This window comes from Solanum pennellii, chromosome 5, assembly GCF_001406875.1.
Source record: "Solanum pennellii chromosome 5, SPENNV200".
NCBI lineage: Eukaryota > Viridiplantae > Streptophyta > Magnoliopsida > Solanales > Solanaceae > Solanum > Solanum pennellii.
This window is the reverse complement of record NC_028641.1, coordinates 75,527,859-75,544,794: the sequence shown is the minus strand read 5'-3', so window position 1 is coordinate 75,544,794 and position 16,936 is coordinate 75,527,859. Positions and strand designations below refer to the sequence as shown.

At 36.2% G+C, this 16,936-nt stretch overlaps 3 protein-coding genes across 3 annotated transcripts; 1 reads left to right on the top strand and 2 right to left on the bottom strand.

The window, feature by feature from the left end:
• Window positions 1-932: 932 nt before the first annotated feature.
• On the bottom strand, window positions 933-7,335 carry LOC107018651 (beta-glucuronosyltransferase GlcAT14B-like). Its single transcript, XM_015219189.2, has 4 exons — window positions 6,641-7,335; window positions 5,230-5,305; window positions 4,960-5,075; window positions 933-2,055 (listed from the first exon to the last, which is right to left on the bottom strand). The coding sequence occupies exons 1-4, from the start codon at window positions 7,266-7,268 to the stop codon at window positions 1,529-1,531; spliced, it is 1,347 nt and encodes a 448-aa protein (XP_015074675.1). The 5' UTR covers window positions 7,269-7,335; the 3' UTR covers window positions 933-1,528.
• Window positions 7,336-8,130: 795 nt separating this feature from the next.
• Window positions 8,131-10,431, top strand: LOC107020423 (hydroxyethylthiazole kinase). The gene is made up of 2 exons (XM_015220776.2): window positions 8,131-8,697; window positions 9,898-10,431. The coding sequence occupies exons 1-2, from the start codon at window positions 8,218-8,220 to the stop codon at window positions 10,285-10,287; spliced, it is 870 nt and encodes a 289-aa protein (XP_015076262.1). The 5' UTR covers window positions 8,131-8,217; the 3' UTR covers window positions 10,288-10,431.
• Window positions 10,432-10,505: 74 nt separating this feature from the next.
• Window positions 10,506-16,618, bottom strand: LOC107020422 (chaperonin CPN60-2, mitochondrial). The gene is made up of 18 exons (XM_015220775.2): window positions 16,466-16,618; window positions 16,296-16,320; window positions 16,065-16,196; window positions 13,996-14,155; window positions 13,704-13,879; window positions 13,368-13,463; window positions 12,871-12,975; window positions 12,671-12,757; window positions 12,503-12,592; window positions 12,332-12,412; window positions 12,178-12,246; window positions 11,955-12,032; window positions 11,770-11,865; window positions 11,526-11,625; window positions 11,336-11,439; window positions 11,104-11,209; window positions 10,935-11,013; window positions 10,506-10,798 (listed from the first exon to the last, which is right to left on the bottom strand). Exons 1-18 carry the CDS (start codon window positions 16,501-16,503, stop codon window positions 10,699-10,701), a joined length of 1,722 nt encoding a protein of 573 aa, XP_015076261.1. The 5' UTR covers window positions 16,504-16,618; the 3' UTR covers window positions 10,506-10,698.
• Window positions 16,619-16,936: the final 318 nt, after the last annotated feature.

Below are 16,936 nucleotides of genomic sequence, written 5' to 3'. Positions count from 1 at the left end.
TTTAGGTAGATTTCTTCTATAAATTATATACAATACCATTTCTTATTTGGTGTTTTCGAAACTCGATCAAATTAGATTTGTGTTAAAAAAATCTATTTTTTTAGGTAAAACACTTTATCAAAAGTAATTTTATATTCAGAATTCAAACATTTGAGGGTTATATCATATATAATTGCAACATAAATTTTTTGTATATATAAAATCATCAAAATTTCAAGTACAATTTTGTGTATTCTTCTAAATTTTCTCTCCTAAATTTCTCCGTCGTTCAAGGTGTATTAATAGTATATTTCTTGAAGTTCGAAGTGTATTAATAGTATAATTCTTCTAAATTTTCTCTCCTAAATTTCTCCGTCGTTCAAGGTGTATTAATAGTATATTTCTTGAAGTTCGAAGTGTATTAATAGTATATTTCTTGAAGTTCATATGATATAGACCTTCTTGTGATGTATTTGAACGCTAGAAATGTTTGGACGATACTTCAATATTTCAAATTGATTTCTTTGGTTTTGAAGTTAACAACATTTGATGATCTGATTTCTTTGTGAATATTCCATGAATTGGTGAGATTTTCAAGATGTCTCTCTGAGAAAACTATATACTCTTTTATAGTAGTGAATAGTGCAAGCTAGAGTTTAGAGTTGAATAACCTGAAACTAGAGCATCACCGTCAATCCCTCGACTCGTACCTATGTAACACAACCACCACCTTCAACAATTCCAACTATCACCACTAACCATCTCCGTTGCTTACTACCACCGGCCACCACTACCGCCAGCCACTACCGCCCAGCAACCACCACTAGACAAGCTCTACTGTCAACTATGCTCACCAACAACCATCAACCCACAACCATCATAACATGTATTCAATTTGAGATGTTGAGCAACACAATTGTAACTATCGAGCATTCAAATTTAGAGACAACATCTTAATGATCAAACATGTATTCATATTCCGACATAATAATGTTTTCTCAAAAAAAAAAACGAAGTTTACGCGTGCCTCGAGGAGAGCGAAAAAAATGAGTACAATATTAACATCAAAGGATAATAATAGTCCTTCATTGCAATGATCTTCCATTGCAATGGCAAACAATGACAATAAGGTGTAAGGATTCATAGGAGATGATTCCTCGGCGGGGCTAAGTTTTAGCCCTTAAAATGTATTGCGAAAGAGAGATCAAAGACTAAAGTTTTTTTTGACGCAGAGCGGGCACTGGATGGAAAAGATAACTCCCAAAAAGACTTGTACAACAATAGGCTTCCAATGAAAGAATTGGCTAGCTGAAACTACAATTTAATACTATTTCAAGTGGTTTGATGAGTACCTCGTGTTATATCTTCTGTCTAATTTGATAGTGTATTCATCTCTTTGTCTCTTCCCCTGCTATGTTAATCTACATTGCTCGAACTCGTCAAAGATGTCAATGAGTGTGTGTTGGATTCTCCAAAAGTAGTGTATTTTTGAAGAATCTGACACAAGTGCAGCATCGAAAGTGAAGAGTCCGTACAATTTAGATGTTAATCATCTGGAGGCGGAGCTCTTCTCATATTGACATTGATCAGACAAATATGATCCGTTAGAGAAAAGCTCAAGAAAATATTTCTCGAGTCTTTTTGCTCCAAAACCCGGTCTTATGATTTCAGCATCTCCCCAAACGGTACATTTGTTAGTTTCAGTGTCACCTAAACACCACCCGCCTGGCACTGGTTCATCACGATTATGGTGGAGAAGTTCATGGTCGATCTTATCAAGAACCGGATCACCTGCCTTAAATGGGGAAGCAAATGCTGCTCTACTCATCACCAGGTCATTGAAGTCACTTGAGTTGAGCCGACGAGCTTGTGATCTCGAGTTAAAAGAAGCATACTGCATATTGTGGTTGATTGTTGTCCTGTTGAATTCCCGTGAATTGCACAATATGGTTGGAAAATATACAGATTCTGAGGATGGTGAGTTTGACAAGTACATTAACAGAGTTCTAGGGAGGTTATCCGAGCCTAAGATGCAGAACTTGGTAAACTTCCGACTCAATATAGCAGATGATGACCCTGCAGTAAGAACAAATTAGTTGGTCACGAGACAAATAGAAAGAGGATCTCGTGAAAACAGAGCCCATCATTTATGAGGGGTCTTGACAAATGCAAAAACCACCTCTCTGAAATAAGATGTTTTCAAAAACGAAAAATCCAAAAGAGACACGAAGTATGCAGGGCTTGAAATAAAAAACGTGAAGTGAAACACACAATTTAAGAAAAATTAAAAAATTACCAAACATATGAGAACAACTAATTTCAGCATCAAAATAAACAATAATTAAACCAACTGCTCAAGTTCAAGATTCAAAGAACCAACCGCTTCTATTTGGATATACTTTGTGTGTCACTGTTTGACACGCATACCTCTCTAAAGTTCATGGCTTCAAACTGAAGTGATAACCCCTTGTTTTGCACTGTTTCATCATTTTAAGTGACTAAGCGATGACGTTTAGTATCGATCATGCTAATTATATTTCAACCCCCTTATAGAGATGAAAGGGACAACTTTATATGTCACTATTCATCGAAATTAAAAACCCTTTAACTCTGAAAAGAAAGAAATTTTACTTTTTCACCCTCCTCCAGGGCCAAAATAAGCAACTGATGAACTGCAGAGAAGGGAAGGCTGGACAAATTGAAATGGCGGAGAAAGAAGTTGAGGCACAAGTTGCAAATTTTATGCCGTTGGAGGTTAGGAATTTCTTCAAGATGGATTTCATTATATTTCAACTGATAGTGAAGGATAATGTTAACTTGCTATTTGTACTTAGCAAGGATAGTGTGATTGTTGCAATAGAGTTGGGTTTCAAATGACCAATACATAATGTCAAGTGTCAACTGGACTGAGAGAGAAGGATGAAGGGTTGACTGCCTGAGAGAAGTGATGGAAAAGAAATAGAATAATAACACGCAGGTTTGCTGATGAATGTAACTAGAATCGGACCTTTTTTACGAGGCCCTAGGAGCTCCCAAGTCCCACCCCTTTTGCTCCCTTGGTGACTTAAACTCGCAACCTTCGGGTTGGAGATGAGGGGTGCTTACCATCCGAGCAACTCCCTCTCGTCAACTAGAATTGGTCCAAGTACTTAGTTCCTATTGTAAAAAAAATTAGACAAAGTCAGAGTAGCTTGTTCCTCCTTTAAAATGCAAAAAAGAAACTTAATAGTTTTGATACTTGATTAACCTGTGCCTGTCTACCTTCTCAAGGTAGGGGCAAGGTCTGTGTGTACACTCGACCCTTCCCCAAACCCCACCTGTGGGATTACACTGAGTTTGTTGTTATCGTTGTTGATACTTGATGAAGTAAGTTGTGCCATGTGGCTTTGTCTCAGTAACGTATCAAATATGTTTTCATTACATTCACTGAAAGATCATACCAAGAGCGTTTTTTCACTAAATTACTTCCCCTAAAAATCATTTTATGATTACATGGTGCATGCATGTTTCAAAGAAATTGTTTCAAGACAATCCTTTCCCTTATACTCATCCAAAGCTAGAGGTCAACTGCAAATCATTCGTTTACAAGGTATAGACTTCAAGTAACAGACTCTTGGAACGCTTGCATGAATGATTCTGCAACAGATCCGGAGACTGAATAAGTTAAAAAGTTCGAAGTAAAATTAGTCTTTTATATACATAGTACAAAGGCAAGAATCAAGGACACCTATATATGCATTGCATTTCTCATCAGGTTGTGGAGATGCTTCCTAGATAGAGGTTAAGAGATTTTCTTATCCCTGCTTCATCTAATAAAGTACTTCCACTATGGTTACTGCTCGATGAGGATTCTAAACTGTATTTGCTTCATTCAAGACCTCTTGCCGATTTTGGCTGGATAGAAATGCAAAAGCGTTTAGAGCCTAATATATGACGGAAAACCGTATGGAGAAAGGTGGTTTCCTTGCTTCTTAATGTTATAAGATTGATAAATGAATGGATGAACTGATGAAGGGTTTATTTCCTCTTCAAAAAATAAAAAATGAACGGGTGAAGGATCTGAAACCGTGTGCAGCACATTCTACTTGCCTCAACTTTCTAATCTCTTTCAGTTCTGGATTATAGATTTGTCGTTTCCACTTAGAAACCTTCAACGGAATCCCTAGAATTTTGTCAAAGGCTCTTTTTGTAAGATAACAATGGTGTCCGAATCAGCTTATGTGCATCTCCACCATGAGTATCGGGTACATTTACCCATCAAAGCTTTCATTAAATGTAAGGAAATCAACTTATTTTTTGGTCTCCGCTAGAATTTGAACCCTGTTTCCTTTGTGAAAGACTCCTCTTTTTCTTTGATAAGTGAAAGACTTGTAATTTTCTCTGCGTCTATACATCTCCAGACTCCAGTAAACATTTCCTTCTGAAACCACCTCTCTGGGATGCCCCACACCCAACCCCTCTTCCCCTCACAATAACCATAGTTCTTGTGGCAATAGATTTGGTTTTTAAATGGCAAAACATAACATTAAGTGAACTACGAGAGGATGATGAAGGATTGGATGTCAGATGAGGAGAGCAACGGAAGAAATAGGAATTGAGGGAAGTATTTAGTTGTTGATGATATTTAGTTGGATTGTTGATGATATTTGGATTTATTTTTTCTGATTTTAGTAAAGAAGAAGATAAAAGTGAAGTGAGAGGAACAATGGTGTCATCACAAGTAGTACACCTTTTCCAGTTAGTTTCCATGTATATCATACTTTGCTTATTTTCATACTGCATAACATTTCTGTTTCAATTTTATTTTCTAGTTTAGTCCTTACTCCTTTCTCTTAATAAAAGAGTTTCTTGTTCTCAGTGTTATAGTTGTCCCTCCTTGTCAAGAAAATATTTTTTCTCAATCACAGGAAAAAGAGCACAAACGTTATTCACAAATTCAATACCTAATGAAGAAAATAAAACGATAACCGGCATCCTCACCTGTGAATAATCGATAAGCATCTGGCAGTTCCCGTTTTTGAGTGGCATAATATACTTCACTTTCCTCTGCAAGATAGAGCCCTGGATCCACAACTATCGGTTTCAGCTTCTTTGACCTACACAATCCAAAATAGCAATATTACTGAACTCTAGAAGCACGAGCTATCTACATGTTCATATCATTTAAACATAACTATATATAGAAACTTCTTTTTTTTTGATAAGTTAGTACATATAGAAACATATAACAGGAGAAGGATGTAGGCATACTCTCTCCAACCGATGTAGCTCGAGTGGTTGACAAAATTAAGATCCTTGGGTAGATATGATAAAATGTGTAGAAGATCTGAAAATCAACAAGAATTTGCACCACATAAATCATCGGTCATCAACAAAGAGAAATCGAGGTATAGGGAGAAATAAATTCAATGAAATATTCTATTGATTATGTTGTAGTGCAACCAATCCAAACACACCAATGGCACAGTTCAATGACAAGAATTTGCATCACAAACATCAATTATCATTAAACACCAACGAGATAGCCCGGTATAAGGAGGAGATATTATTTCAACTACACAATTCATTGATGTAAAATCTTACAGCAAGCCAACCAAAATACCAACAAACTTGTTCAGGTAAGACATTTCTATTTATAGAAAAGTTACCAACCTCAATGAACTACTTCTACAATTTCTAACAAACTTCTCGGAGAATCAAATTGCATCAAGTGCATGAATAATCCCTTCATGACAAAGGTGGTCGATGGACAATTTAAAGATAACTCTTTTATTAATAACCATGGTGTCCAGGCCAATTTGTAGGTACCACAACTAATTCCACAAGGTACCTGCTACCTCCCACTTACACAGTTACCGTGTAACTACGTCCACCAAGTTCATTTTAACATATTGCAGAAGAAAACCAATCTTAGATAAGATTTCAATTGAGATACTAAACTCAAAAAACATGGAATTCTACACACACACACAGTCCAAAAAGTAGCTAGCAAAAGAAAAATAAAAAACGAACACAAATAAAAGCAAAATCTTTAGATTGGTCAATGGACAATTTAAAGATAAACTTCATTATTACTAATATTCATGGTGTCCGGACAAGCTTGCAGGTACCTTGACTAATTCCAGAGGTACCTGCTACCTCCCTTCCACCTGCACAAGTACCAATGGAACTATGACGACCAAGTCCATTAGCCTTCACATAGTTTTTCGACTCCTCGCTTGAAGCAAACCAATCTTAGATAGGATTCCAATTGAGATACTAAACTCAAAAAACATGGAATTCAACACACCTCCCAAAAAGTAGCTACCAAAAGAAAACCCGAACACGAACACAAATAAAAGCTAAATCTTTCACTCGGTCAATTGTCAATCTAAAGATAACTCTTTTATTAACATCCATGGTGTCCGGGCCAGCTTGCAGATACCTTAACTAATTCCTCAAGGTAACTGCTACACGTTCATTTTAACGATATGATTGCCTTCACATAGTTTTTCGACTACTCGCTAAAGCAACCAATCTTATCTGACATCCTAAACTCCAAAAACATGGAATTCAACACACAAAAAGCTCAAAAGTAGCTAGCAAAAGATATTCAAAACTAACAAATATAAAAGTTAAATCTTTTTCCAAAAATTTCAAACTAAACATTCTCATTTCATACCATCTTGAGTAACGAGTGGATAATCAGCAGCTGACAGATTAATAAACCAATCCCAAGAATTCGAAAGCCTCAAAAGAATGGAAGCCCCATGAAGTGTAGCAGACAATGCAGAAGACCCAATCGAGTATCGAAAATCAGCTTTTCCAATAACATTTACATTCTGTGCAGCTTTAAAAACCGGCACAGATTGAACAGCAACTGCTAAATCATCACGTTCCTTCTGAGTAGCTTTTCTATCAAGATGAAGTAAATACTGATTTCTTGGATGATACACAGCAAACAACAAACGAAGGATTCTAGAAGAGTCTTTAGTGGATCCAGATATGAGATATGCAATTGAAGGTGGGGTGGGTGGGGTGGATGGAAGGGTACTTTGGTCATTTGGGTTTGATGGGGAGTTGAGATAGTTATGGAAATTGGGGAAAAGGGAAGGATTAGGGTGAGGAGGAAGAGAGGTAGAAGAAGGGGAAAAGGAAAGGGAAAGTATAAGGAGAAGTGAGAATATGGTGGTGATAAGGAGGATAAAGGGTGTCGAAAAAGTGATCCGGCAAATGCTACTGTTGTTACTACCGGTGGCACCGCCGGTAGAATTGGTGGTTGGCGGCGGTTGAAGGTGGTGGTTGTGCATTTTGTTGTAAATTATCAGTGCTGCCGGCGATAGCGGATATCTTTCTAGTGTATATATATATATATTTTTTAGATTTCTTGTTTCATGGAGGCACGTATACAAGAATCTCAGTACGACGCGAATTATTAATTTTATTTCTGTATTATTGATACTATTAAAAATATTTTTATATTCAATTAACTAAATTTAAATATATTTTTGATTTATCACATGACATAGCAATTGACGTCCAATTCTTATATAAAGATCTTAAAATATTTCACAAAAAAATTTCTTTTATCTTATCATCTTACTCAACCTTGTCCTTATTCGAAACACAACTTTCAAATGCTTGATCTAAGGCCTAATTTTCGACTCTTAATCTTGAATTCGATCTTCGAGACTTAACTATCGACTCTGATATAGTGAGGTTGAGGAAAGGTAGAAGTGTTGGACAGAGGTAATTAGCAGTGGTGTAATCACATAGTGTTAAGAATGTTTAATTGGACACCTTCGTCGGAAAAAAATAATATATTTACAAGTATAATGATATACAAAATGATTAAATAATCTATTTTGAACACACTTAATATAACAAGTTGATATTTTTGGACAACCTTCAAAAAATTTCTGATTCCATCACTGATAATTAGATATAAAATGAACGCATTCTTATCGAAAATATAATCTTAGATAGAAAAATATGAAGCTCGTGGATAAAAATATAAATTTAATAGTATAGAATATCATATCGATTATCGTACCTTATATCACCTCATATTATTATAATTTCGTACTTGAACTTATTATACACGAATTAAAGAACTTTTGAAAATAACTATTTATTTTCATAAAGTAATATTAAGATTTACGAACGCTCTATCTCCGTCGATATAGTGATATCATATACTCCCTCTTTTTTCATAATCCAATCATCCAAACAGAGCTATCAGCTCGCTTATACACTCCTATGGAAGAAGACAAAAGTAGTAACACCATTGAAACCCAAAAGGGAGCTCAAGAACTCCCTTTTGATTGGCCCAAACAAGCATGGACACATTTCGAATTAGTTCGTCAAAAATCCCCATTAATTCAATGTATAACCAACTTCGTTTCAATGGATTTCATGGCCAATACTCTGTTATCCGCCGGCGCATCGCCGGCGATGATTCATTCCGTTGAAGAAATCCCAGAATTTACTCCAAAAGCCCTTGGAGTTTGCATAAATGCCGGAACCCTCACTCCTGACTGGCTACCCGGTATGAAATTGGCTGCACAGGTGGCGAATCAATCGAAAAAACCTTGGGTGCTTGATCCTGTTGCTGCCGGTGGGTCAAGTTTCCGGTTAAAGGCGTGTTTGGAGCTACTTGCTTTAAAACCTAGTGTTGTTAGAGGCAATGGGTCTGAGATTCTTGCTCTTTTCAAGGGTTGTGTTGACTCAAATTCCAAGGTAACACAATATTTTGAGTATCAATTTTGGTAAAATATTTATCTGCTTTGGATCTTATTATATATCATTATGTGATGATGATGCAATTCAGCGGCGAGTCAGAATTTTCGTCAAGGAGTGTCAAATGTAAAGTAGTATTCCCATGAAAGAAGCCAAAGGACTTATAATTGGTTTGGTATAAACACGCGACGGGAGTAATGTTTTACCATCAATTTTATCTTTGCTGGTGTGCTGACATTATGTGCAGTATTAGGAGTTTTTCGAGTCTGAGACTTGAACATGAGTAGAAAAACACTGAAGTACTTGAATAATAGGAATGGAACTGGCTTAATAGATAGTAATCTATGAGATTTTACAAGACATGGTTATTGTTGTTTCAATTGAATAAATTCCTAATGCTTTCTCTTTCGTATGAAAATCGAGCCAAAAGGGGTCCTTTATCTGGTAATCTGTTTTTTTCCTACTTGAAAGATGCTTAGTTTTACCAAAGGTGACATTTTTTTTTCAAGATTTGATGATATCAGGTTTATCGAAATTTTGGTTTTTCATGTTATGACCTACAATTACCTGATACTTGATATTACTGATGTAAGAATGGGAGGAAGAGAAGAATCTTGTTTCATTTATGCAAACTTCTCTTCAAGTTTCTTAGTTACTGTATTTTCTTATGATGTAGTCAGTTACTTGTGAAATGGGGTATTTCTGCCTGTTGATGGTATAGGCAGAGTGGTAGTCGAGAAATAGATTGAAATTGGGTTGAGAAATTTGGTGATACATTGTCGTACCAAGAGTCTATCAGAAAAGGTAGGGGTAAAAGGTTGTGTATATCTACTCTCCTCAAACCCCACTCGTGGGATTACACTGGGTATGTCATTGTTGTTGTTGAATATGGATTGGGGAAAAATAACTGGTCTCATGGGTTAGCAGGTTAGATGGTTTAACATTTTTAGTAACTATATGCTAATATGGCTAGTTATGAACGGATTAATATACAGAAAATGAAATCATTAAATGAAGAGCAAGTAATCTGATGAAATATTCATATGGCTTGACTCATCTTCTTTTAGGACAAATTTTGCTAACAGTGGTCATAAACATCAAAGGCGATATACACTTGATTCTGTTGCCCTTTGTCTTTTTCACCTTTCCAAGTTAGATTCTGTTGCTCTTCTCATCTGTTTCAATTTTGACTGATTTAAGGGTGTGGATAGTGTACATGGTTCAAGTGATGCTGTTGAAGCTGCTAAGTCCCTTGCTCAACAAAGTGGTTGTGTAGTCGCTGTTTCTGGAGCTGTTGACTATATCACAGACGGTGATAGGGTTGTTTGTGTTCATAATGGGGTGCCTATGTTGCAAAAGATTACTGCATCTGGATGTTCTGTCACTGCCCTCATTGCTGCCTTTGTCGCAGTTGATCCATCCCATGCTGTTGAAGCCACAGCTTCTGCATTGGCTATATTTGGTGTCGCAAGTGAAACGGGGATGGACATGGCTAGAGGTCCAGCTTCACTGCGGACACTGTTGATTGATTCGTTATATGGACTTGATGAAGCTACTGCACTTAGTCGAGTAAGAATCAACCACCTTTAATGCTTTTAGAGGAGAAATCAATGTGTCCATTTCATTTAGATCAACTGTCATTTATTTTTTACATCACCAGAATGATTTTCATTTTGTCATTCCTGTAGAAAACTGATTTTAGAATGTGAATTATACAAAAAAATTGCACATTCACCAAATATATAATCTCACAACTGCAAGAAAATTCATTTATACTACTCAGGAAAATTTTTGGAATTCAGAGATAGTCACAGAGAACAAGGAAGTAGATTAAAAATGAGGTAGCCGCATTGTCTTGAAAATATTACAAGTTCTCAACCTACAAAAACATCTCTTGCTAGTGTTACAATTGAGGTACCATGAGCAACAACCTTAAATTTCTTATTCTGTGTGCTAAAATTGTATGTCAGGCAATTTGAATCAGTGTTCTTTTCTAGTGCATTAGTAGTCCATACCACCACCAGGCATAGCTGGGGCTGCCTTCTCGTCCTTGGGAAGCTCAACGATAACAGCTTCAGTTGTAGTTAATAAAGACGACACACTGCATACACAACAAAAACAGTAAAAGCACAAGTTCAACTTCTATACGAAGACGATGTAGAAAAGTTTTCACACTAAACAAGAACGCTGACGAAGAGAGCAAGTAAATTGGAAGACGGAGAAGAGTATGGTCTCACCTAGCAGCATCAACCAAGGCCGTCCTAATTACTTTCAATGGATCAATGATTCCTGCTTTTACCATGTCAACATATTCACCTGTTGCATAGATGAACATAGGACGAGATTAATTTCTAGTTTTCAGAAAATAGATGAAACTCGAAAGGAACAAGAGATGAGCGTTTAAACCTTTTGCAGCATCATATCCAAGATCCGGGTTATCCTGCTCCAACAGTTTGCCAACCACTACTGATCCTTCCACCCCGGCATTAGAGGCAATTGTATATACTGGTGTCTGCAATTAGAAATTCATTCCAAAACATTACTGATTATGATTTGACAACTACTTATTCATGAGAAGTGACTCTTAAGGAATCTAATCTGCAAATGTGATAGCAAAATTTGTTAAAATGTTAAAGACCTTCAGAGCATTCTGAATAATTTGAACACCAATCTTCTGGTCAAAGTTGGCTGTTGGCAATGAGTCCAGTTCTTTTGATGCGTAAAGAAGTGCAACCCCACCACCTGCATGAAAAGAATCGGATTAGTCTCCCACTATAGGTTCTTAGGTGAGACGGACCAGGCACGAAGAGACATGAACATGTAATCACCTGGAAGAATTCCTTCCTCGACAGCAGCTTTTGTGGCATTCAAAGCATCTGTAACTCTGTCTTTCTTCTCACCAACCTCGACTTCACTAGCTCCTCCTACCTGGCAAACCCATACTAATTCAAATTAATATACCTTCTACAATTCTTTTAGATTATTTGCGATCTTAGACTAAAAGTTGCAAAATATCCTTTTCACTGCATTCTTAGCTTCTCGCAAAATTCAAAGTGCAGTAATATTGCATACCTTCAACACTGCAACGCCCCCTGAAAGCCTAGCTAGTCTTTCCTGCAATTTCTCCTTGTCATAATCAGACGTGCTCAGTTCAATTGCTGACCTAATCTGTCAATACAAAGAGCACAACATATGTTCAAACCCACAGTTTTGGATAATATATTGATGATACAAGTGTAGATGTACACAAATTATACCTGTTCACATCTCTCCTCTATGGCCTTCTTCTCACCCGCACCATCAAGAACAACAGTGTCATCCTTGGAGATGGTCACCTAGAAAAAAATTGAAGGCCATGAGACTACAGAAAGCAGAAATGTTCAGCAGCAAGAAATTGGAAAACTAAATAAGAACTGCAATAGTACTTTACTTGCACCATTAAATAATACCAGAGAGCAGGGATGCACTCAAAAAATATACCTTTTTGCATTTACCCAGCATCTCCAACTCCACATTTTCAATGTTCATTCCAAGTTCTTCGGTTATGACCTATCATGCACAGAGAAGAAATGTGGGTGATGTATGAAGAAATAGAAAATATCTTATACAGGAGCATGACAAAGCAGTTCCTTACCTGGCCTCCAGTTAAAGCAGCCAGATCTTGTAAATTAGCCTTCCTGTTTTCACCAAATCCTGGTGCTTTTATGGCGCAAACCTGCATTATTTTCCAATATAATTAGCTGAACAATGTGTTATTCAGACCATCAACAAAGAAAACATGTTTCTACTCAAAGCAGTACATTACCTTGATTCCAGCACGAAGCTTGTTCAGAATGAGTGTAGCGAGTGCTTCACTCTCCACATCTTCGGACACAATTAGGAGGGGCCTTTGTCTCTGAATATATGAAGTAAGAGTAAGTAACAACTCCAGAGGTCATAGTTGAATCTCCAAGAATCTCAGAAGAAAGACTACCTTCAAAGCCAATTCTAACACTTTCACAATAGCATTTATGCTTGAGATCTTTTTCTCATGAATAAGAATAAGTGGGTCATCCAGCTCCTGTCAGGTTTCAAAATAGTTGTGAGTCCAAATGAAAAAGAGGCTGGCTGTAAATAAAAAACTGCCACATCAGTCATGCAGCTGAGTTAATATTTGACAAACTAAAGACATACACATTTCTGATTCTTCTCATTTGTGATGAAGTATGGGGATATGTAGCCCCTATCCAACTTCATCCCCTCAACAACTTGCAAATCATTAAGCAGTGTCTTTCCATCCTGCATTATATTAGAAATGAGTCAGTGTCACATCTTTTTTTATGAAGGAAATGAGTTGGCATGACGTCTTTACAACAAGATTTCATACTATTCCAACTCAGTTATCAGTAAGTAAAAGGATTATCCAATATTTTTATCTGAGTAATAAAAAGACCGCCAGAGTTCCAAATGTCAATTTCTTGCATAATTTTTATTTTTTGCTATTACCAACTCAAACGGATCAAATGACAATAAATTTTGTGGTAACTCAAACATCTTCTCTTTGAGAGTACATCGGGCAAGGCATTAAATAAATTAAAATTTTACCAGACCAGAAACTTCAGAAAATTCTCAAACCATTATCGCAAACAAGACCATGCACGTAACATTAACAGTATCAAGAAATCACTTACTTGAATAGTGATGACACCTTCCTTTCCTACTTGCTCCATAGCCCTTGCAATTATCTCACCTATTTCCCGTTCTCCATTTGCAGAGATTGTACCAACCTAACAAACGGTCATAATATCATAACCTTATTGGAAATTGTGCAGCAGAAACACTCTAGAACAGAAGATTGACAACTCGTTCCATTATCCAGTGCATTAGTGTTCCGAAATTACTCCTTGCACCGAAGAGCAAGTTAGGTTCTTATTTTACCCCCTCAATTTTAAAAATATGTGATTTCAGTACCAGAAAAGATCCCCTTCGGACTGTGATTCATAAAAGTTTGAAGCTAGCAAAGATACCTGGGCAATCTCCTCGGATGTGCTTATCATCCGTGCTCTGCTTTTCAGGTTTGTTACAACAGCATCGACAGCCATTGTGATACCTCGTCTAAGATCCATTGCATTCATACCAGCAGCTACAGACTTGCACCCTTCAGCAAATATTGCTCGGGTGAGTACTGTTGCACAAGTGGTACCTGAAATACAGAGTTAAGAGATTAACTGAAGCAGAGATGTGATAGATTTTTAGAACAATCAAACCAGGCACAAATGCAGACACACAGAGAAGGAGCACTATATACGAAATCCTTACCATCGCCAGCAGCATCATTAGTGGCATTGGCAACTTGCTTTACAAGGCTGGCACCAACATTTTTTATTTTGTCCTTGAATTCAATGCTTTTTGCAACAGTGACACCATCTTTTGTCACCTTGGGTGCACCCCAACTTTGTTCAATCACAACATTACGACCCTTTATAAATAAATATAAAACATTAGTTGTCACCTAGTGAATTCATTCTGAGCAGAAACGAGAATATACTGATGGTGCTCCAATTTATATTTTTTCCCCCGAGTATATCAGCATATAGAAGTCTGGCTTGTCAAATCGTCCTCCAACCTCAAATGGTACAAACAGGGAGAGAGATATAGTAACATATTTCACTTATAATTGAAAGGGAACAATTAGATGCTAAGCTTTCCAACATCTTGATTATAAATTACTTGGGAAGAAGAGCCATAACCAACAAGAACCAGCAGAACTGATAAAAATTTTAGTGACAATCCGACGAAGCTTCTTTTATAGGAGACAAGTCACTCTAAGCCACTTAGAGTTGCACTGTAATACGCATGAAAATTAGATCGATTCAAGATGTTAAAATGCTTAATGTAGATCTACTTGTATTGGACTCGGGTGCAGGTGTCCGATACGGATGCGGATCTAGGGGTCAGATCATTGATGATGTAAATTTTAGATGCAAGGATATACAGGTATGAATACATGTGGAGATTCCCCTAAAAATAATACAAGTATCTAAAAGTAGAATTATAAAACCTAAATTATGAGATATTAGGTGGAGAACTTGAGAAGAAAATACTAATCAAGAGGAGAATCCTGAAAGGACATAAAAGGAAAGGAGTAACACGGAAATTTCTATCTACAAGGTATTCTATTTTCTTCAATTTCACCTTAGCTTTTGTTTTGATTTTAGAAACCATTGAATATGTCCGGAATTTCTTCACTGATTTTGGTCAAGGTACCCAAAATCATTTGACCATATTGAGTACAGATCCCACGCCCACGTCGTGTCGACATGAATGCTTCACCAAAAGAAGAACCCAGGCTACTTGGATATAGACGGTGTTGGGGTTTGGTTTTAATGATGACAAAATGTAAATGTTTTCTATGTGTGCAAGGATTCACCAGCTTATCATATAAGCTCTTTTAAAGGAAATCAAGGAAAATAGCTATATGCAAATATAACTGTATGGAAAAGAATCAATCAGCATCCCATAAAGAAGGAAGCATATAGAGTAAGTAGAATTAAATAGGAAGATTCTGAGCCGATCAATGCCCAAAATCTCAAAGCAGTAAATCAGTAATCAAAATGCTATCAAACGTCTTCTATGAAAACAAGTACTAAAACACATTTGACGCTGAAACCCTAGAAGCTTATAAAGTCTATTTGAAGACCATGAAGACTTACAAGCAAAGAAATATGAAAGCTATGAACTTGTTCTTGGAAAAAGATCATCTAAATATTCCTGCCAAGGATCAAATCTCTTGGGTTGTCATATCTGCCAAAGACCTCAATGGCTAGATCGCGAAACTATTAAAGGAGACATTAAGAAGATATACACTTGTCTAAATCTTCTCAAACACTTGAGTTTTACTCTAAACAAGCATTATATTTCCTGAAAGAAATAGTTGTGTATTCAAAAGAGAGGAGAGGAAAATATCATTGGTGAAATAATGTATCAATCAAGAGCGAAAAGATAAGAGTATAGACGTAGAGAAACTACAACATACTTAGAACACCCTTCCAACTAAAGGAGACTGGACTAAGATTCACATAGGATCCAAACCAGTATATAACATATGGTGTCATTCTACTTTGTTCTTTAATTTTACGTATCTCAAGACACCGAAAATAAAAAGTCAACCCCCCCTCCCTGTCCTATTACACTTCCAGACAGATCCCTTTAGTAGATTTTTCTAGCACATCCATCACAATACAAATCAGAGCAGTAAAATGTACTAACATACACACGTTGAAAACATAATATCTAAATCACTAACAACAAGAACTTGAATTCAATATTTAACATGAATAGTACTATTAACTTCAATTACTCATCAATGGGGCATCAAAAAAAACAACCTTTGGACCCATAGTGACTTTGACTGCATCAGCAAGCTGCTCAACTCCTTGAAGCATAATTCCCCTAGCTTCAACTCCAAATTTAATATCCTTAGCAGCATAGTTTCTGCTCCAATTCAACCTACTACCAACCTGCATACAAAAATCATCTCAAACACCAATCCAATCCCAAAAAAGAACACATTTTTCATAAAAAATTGGAACTTTTCTGATCTACAAGCAAACAATTACCTGTTGGGTGCTGCTTCTGGCAACCCTATACAAACAATAAAATGGGTATTTGTTAAAATCAAGATTTACATAAAATCTAGTTCAAATGATACACAATTATACAAAGAACACATTTTTATGCATAATATACAAATGGTGCTTGAAAAAAAATTCAAAAATCAAGAAAATACCTGGATTTAGAAGCAAGTTTTGCTGCAAAACGATACATAATTTTACAAGAAGAAATTTTGCAGCTGAGAAAAAAGAGAGAAAACTGAAGAGAGGAGATATGAATAAGTTGGGCTTATTTAGAGAAGAACAAAGAAGGCTCTAGAAGAAACAACTACTAGGGTTTTAGGGTTTTAAATTTTATTATATTTAATTTAATAAATTAAATTAATTAATTAATTAAAAAGAGAAAAACTTTTTGGGTTATAAAATGAGTTTTTTGCGCACACAAAAAAAAAAATTGTTTTTACTTTCGTTGCTTTTTAATTTACTTGAATTGAAAACTTTCTAGTTTGGAGAAAAAGAAACAAGAATTTGTTGAGGAGAATAATGAGGAAACAAATTGTTAAAATGTTATTTTTATCTTTTATTTTTATTTAAGATGGTTGAAAATAGAATTTATTTATGAGGGTGTTTTTAAGAATTTATATATA

Bases quoted from the DNA above. Each gene is read 5' to 3' on its own strand.
- LOC107018651 (XM_015219189.2), bottom strand. From the start codon at position 7,268: ATGCACAACCACCACCTTCAACCGCCGCCAACCACCAATTCTACCGGC. The intron at 5,306-6,640 runs GTATGAAATGAG...GTTGATTTTCAG, and splicing joins TCCACTCGTTACTCAAGATG to ATCTTCTACACATTTTATCA. The intron at 5,076-5,229 runs GTATGCCTACAT...TGGATTGTGTAG, and splicing joins AGCTACATCGGTTGGAGAGA to GTCAAAGAAGCTGAAACCGA.
- LOC107020423 (XM_015220776.2), top strand. From the start codon at position 8,218: ATGGAAGAAGACAAAAGTAGTAACACCATTGAAACCCAAAAGGGAGCT. The intron at 8,698-9,897 runs GTAACACAATAT...GACTGATTTAAG, and splicing joins GTGTTGACTCAAATTCCAAG to GGTGTGGATAGTGTACATGG.
- LOC107020422 (XM_015220775.2), bottom strand. From the start codon at position 16,503: ATGTATCGTTTTGCAGCAAAACTTGCTTCTAAATCCAG. The intron at 12,758-12,870 runs GTATGTCTTTAG...GAAACCTGACAG, and splicing joins ATGAGAAGAATCAGAAATGT to GAGCTGGATGACCCACTTAT. The intron at 12,247-12,331 runs GTAAGGAACTGC...TGTGCATGATAG, and splicing joins CTGCTTTAACTGGAGGCCAG to GTCATAACCGAAGAACTTGG.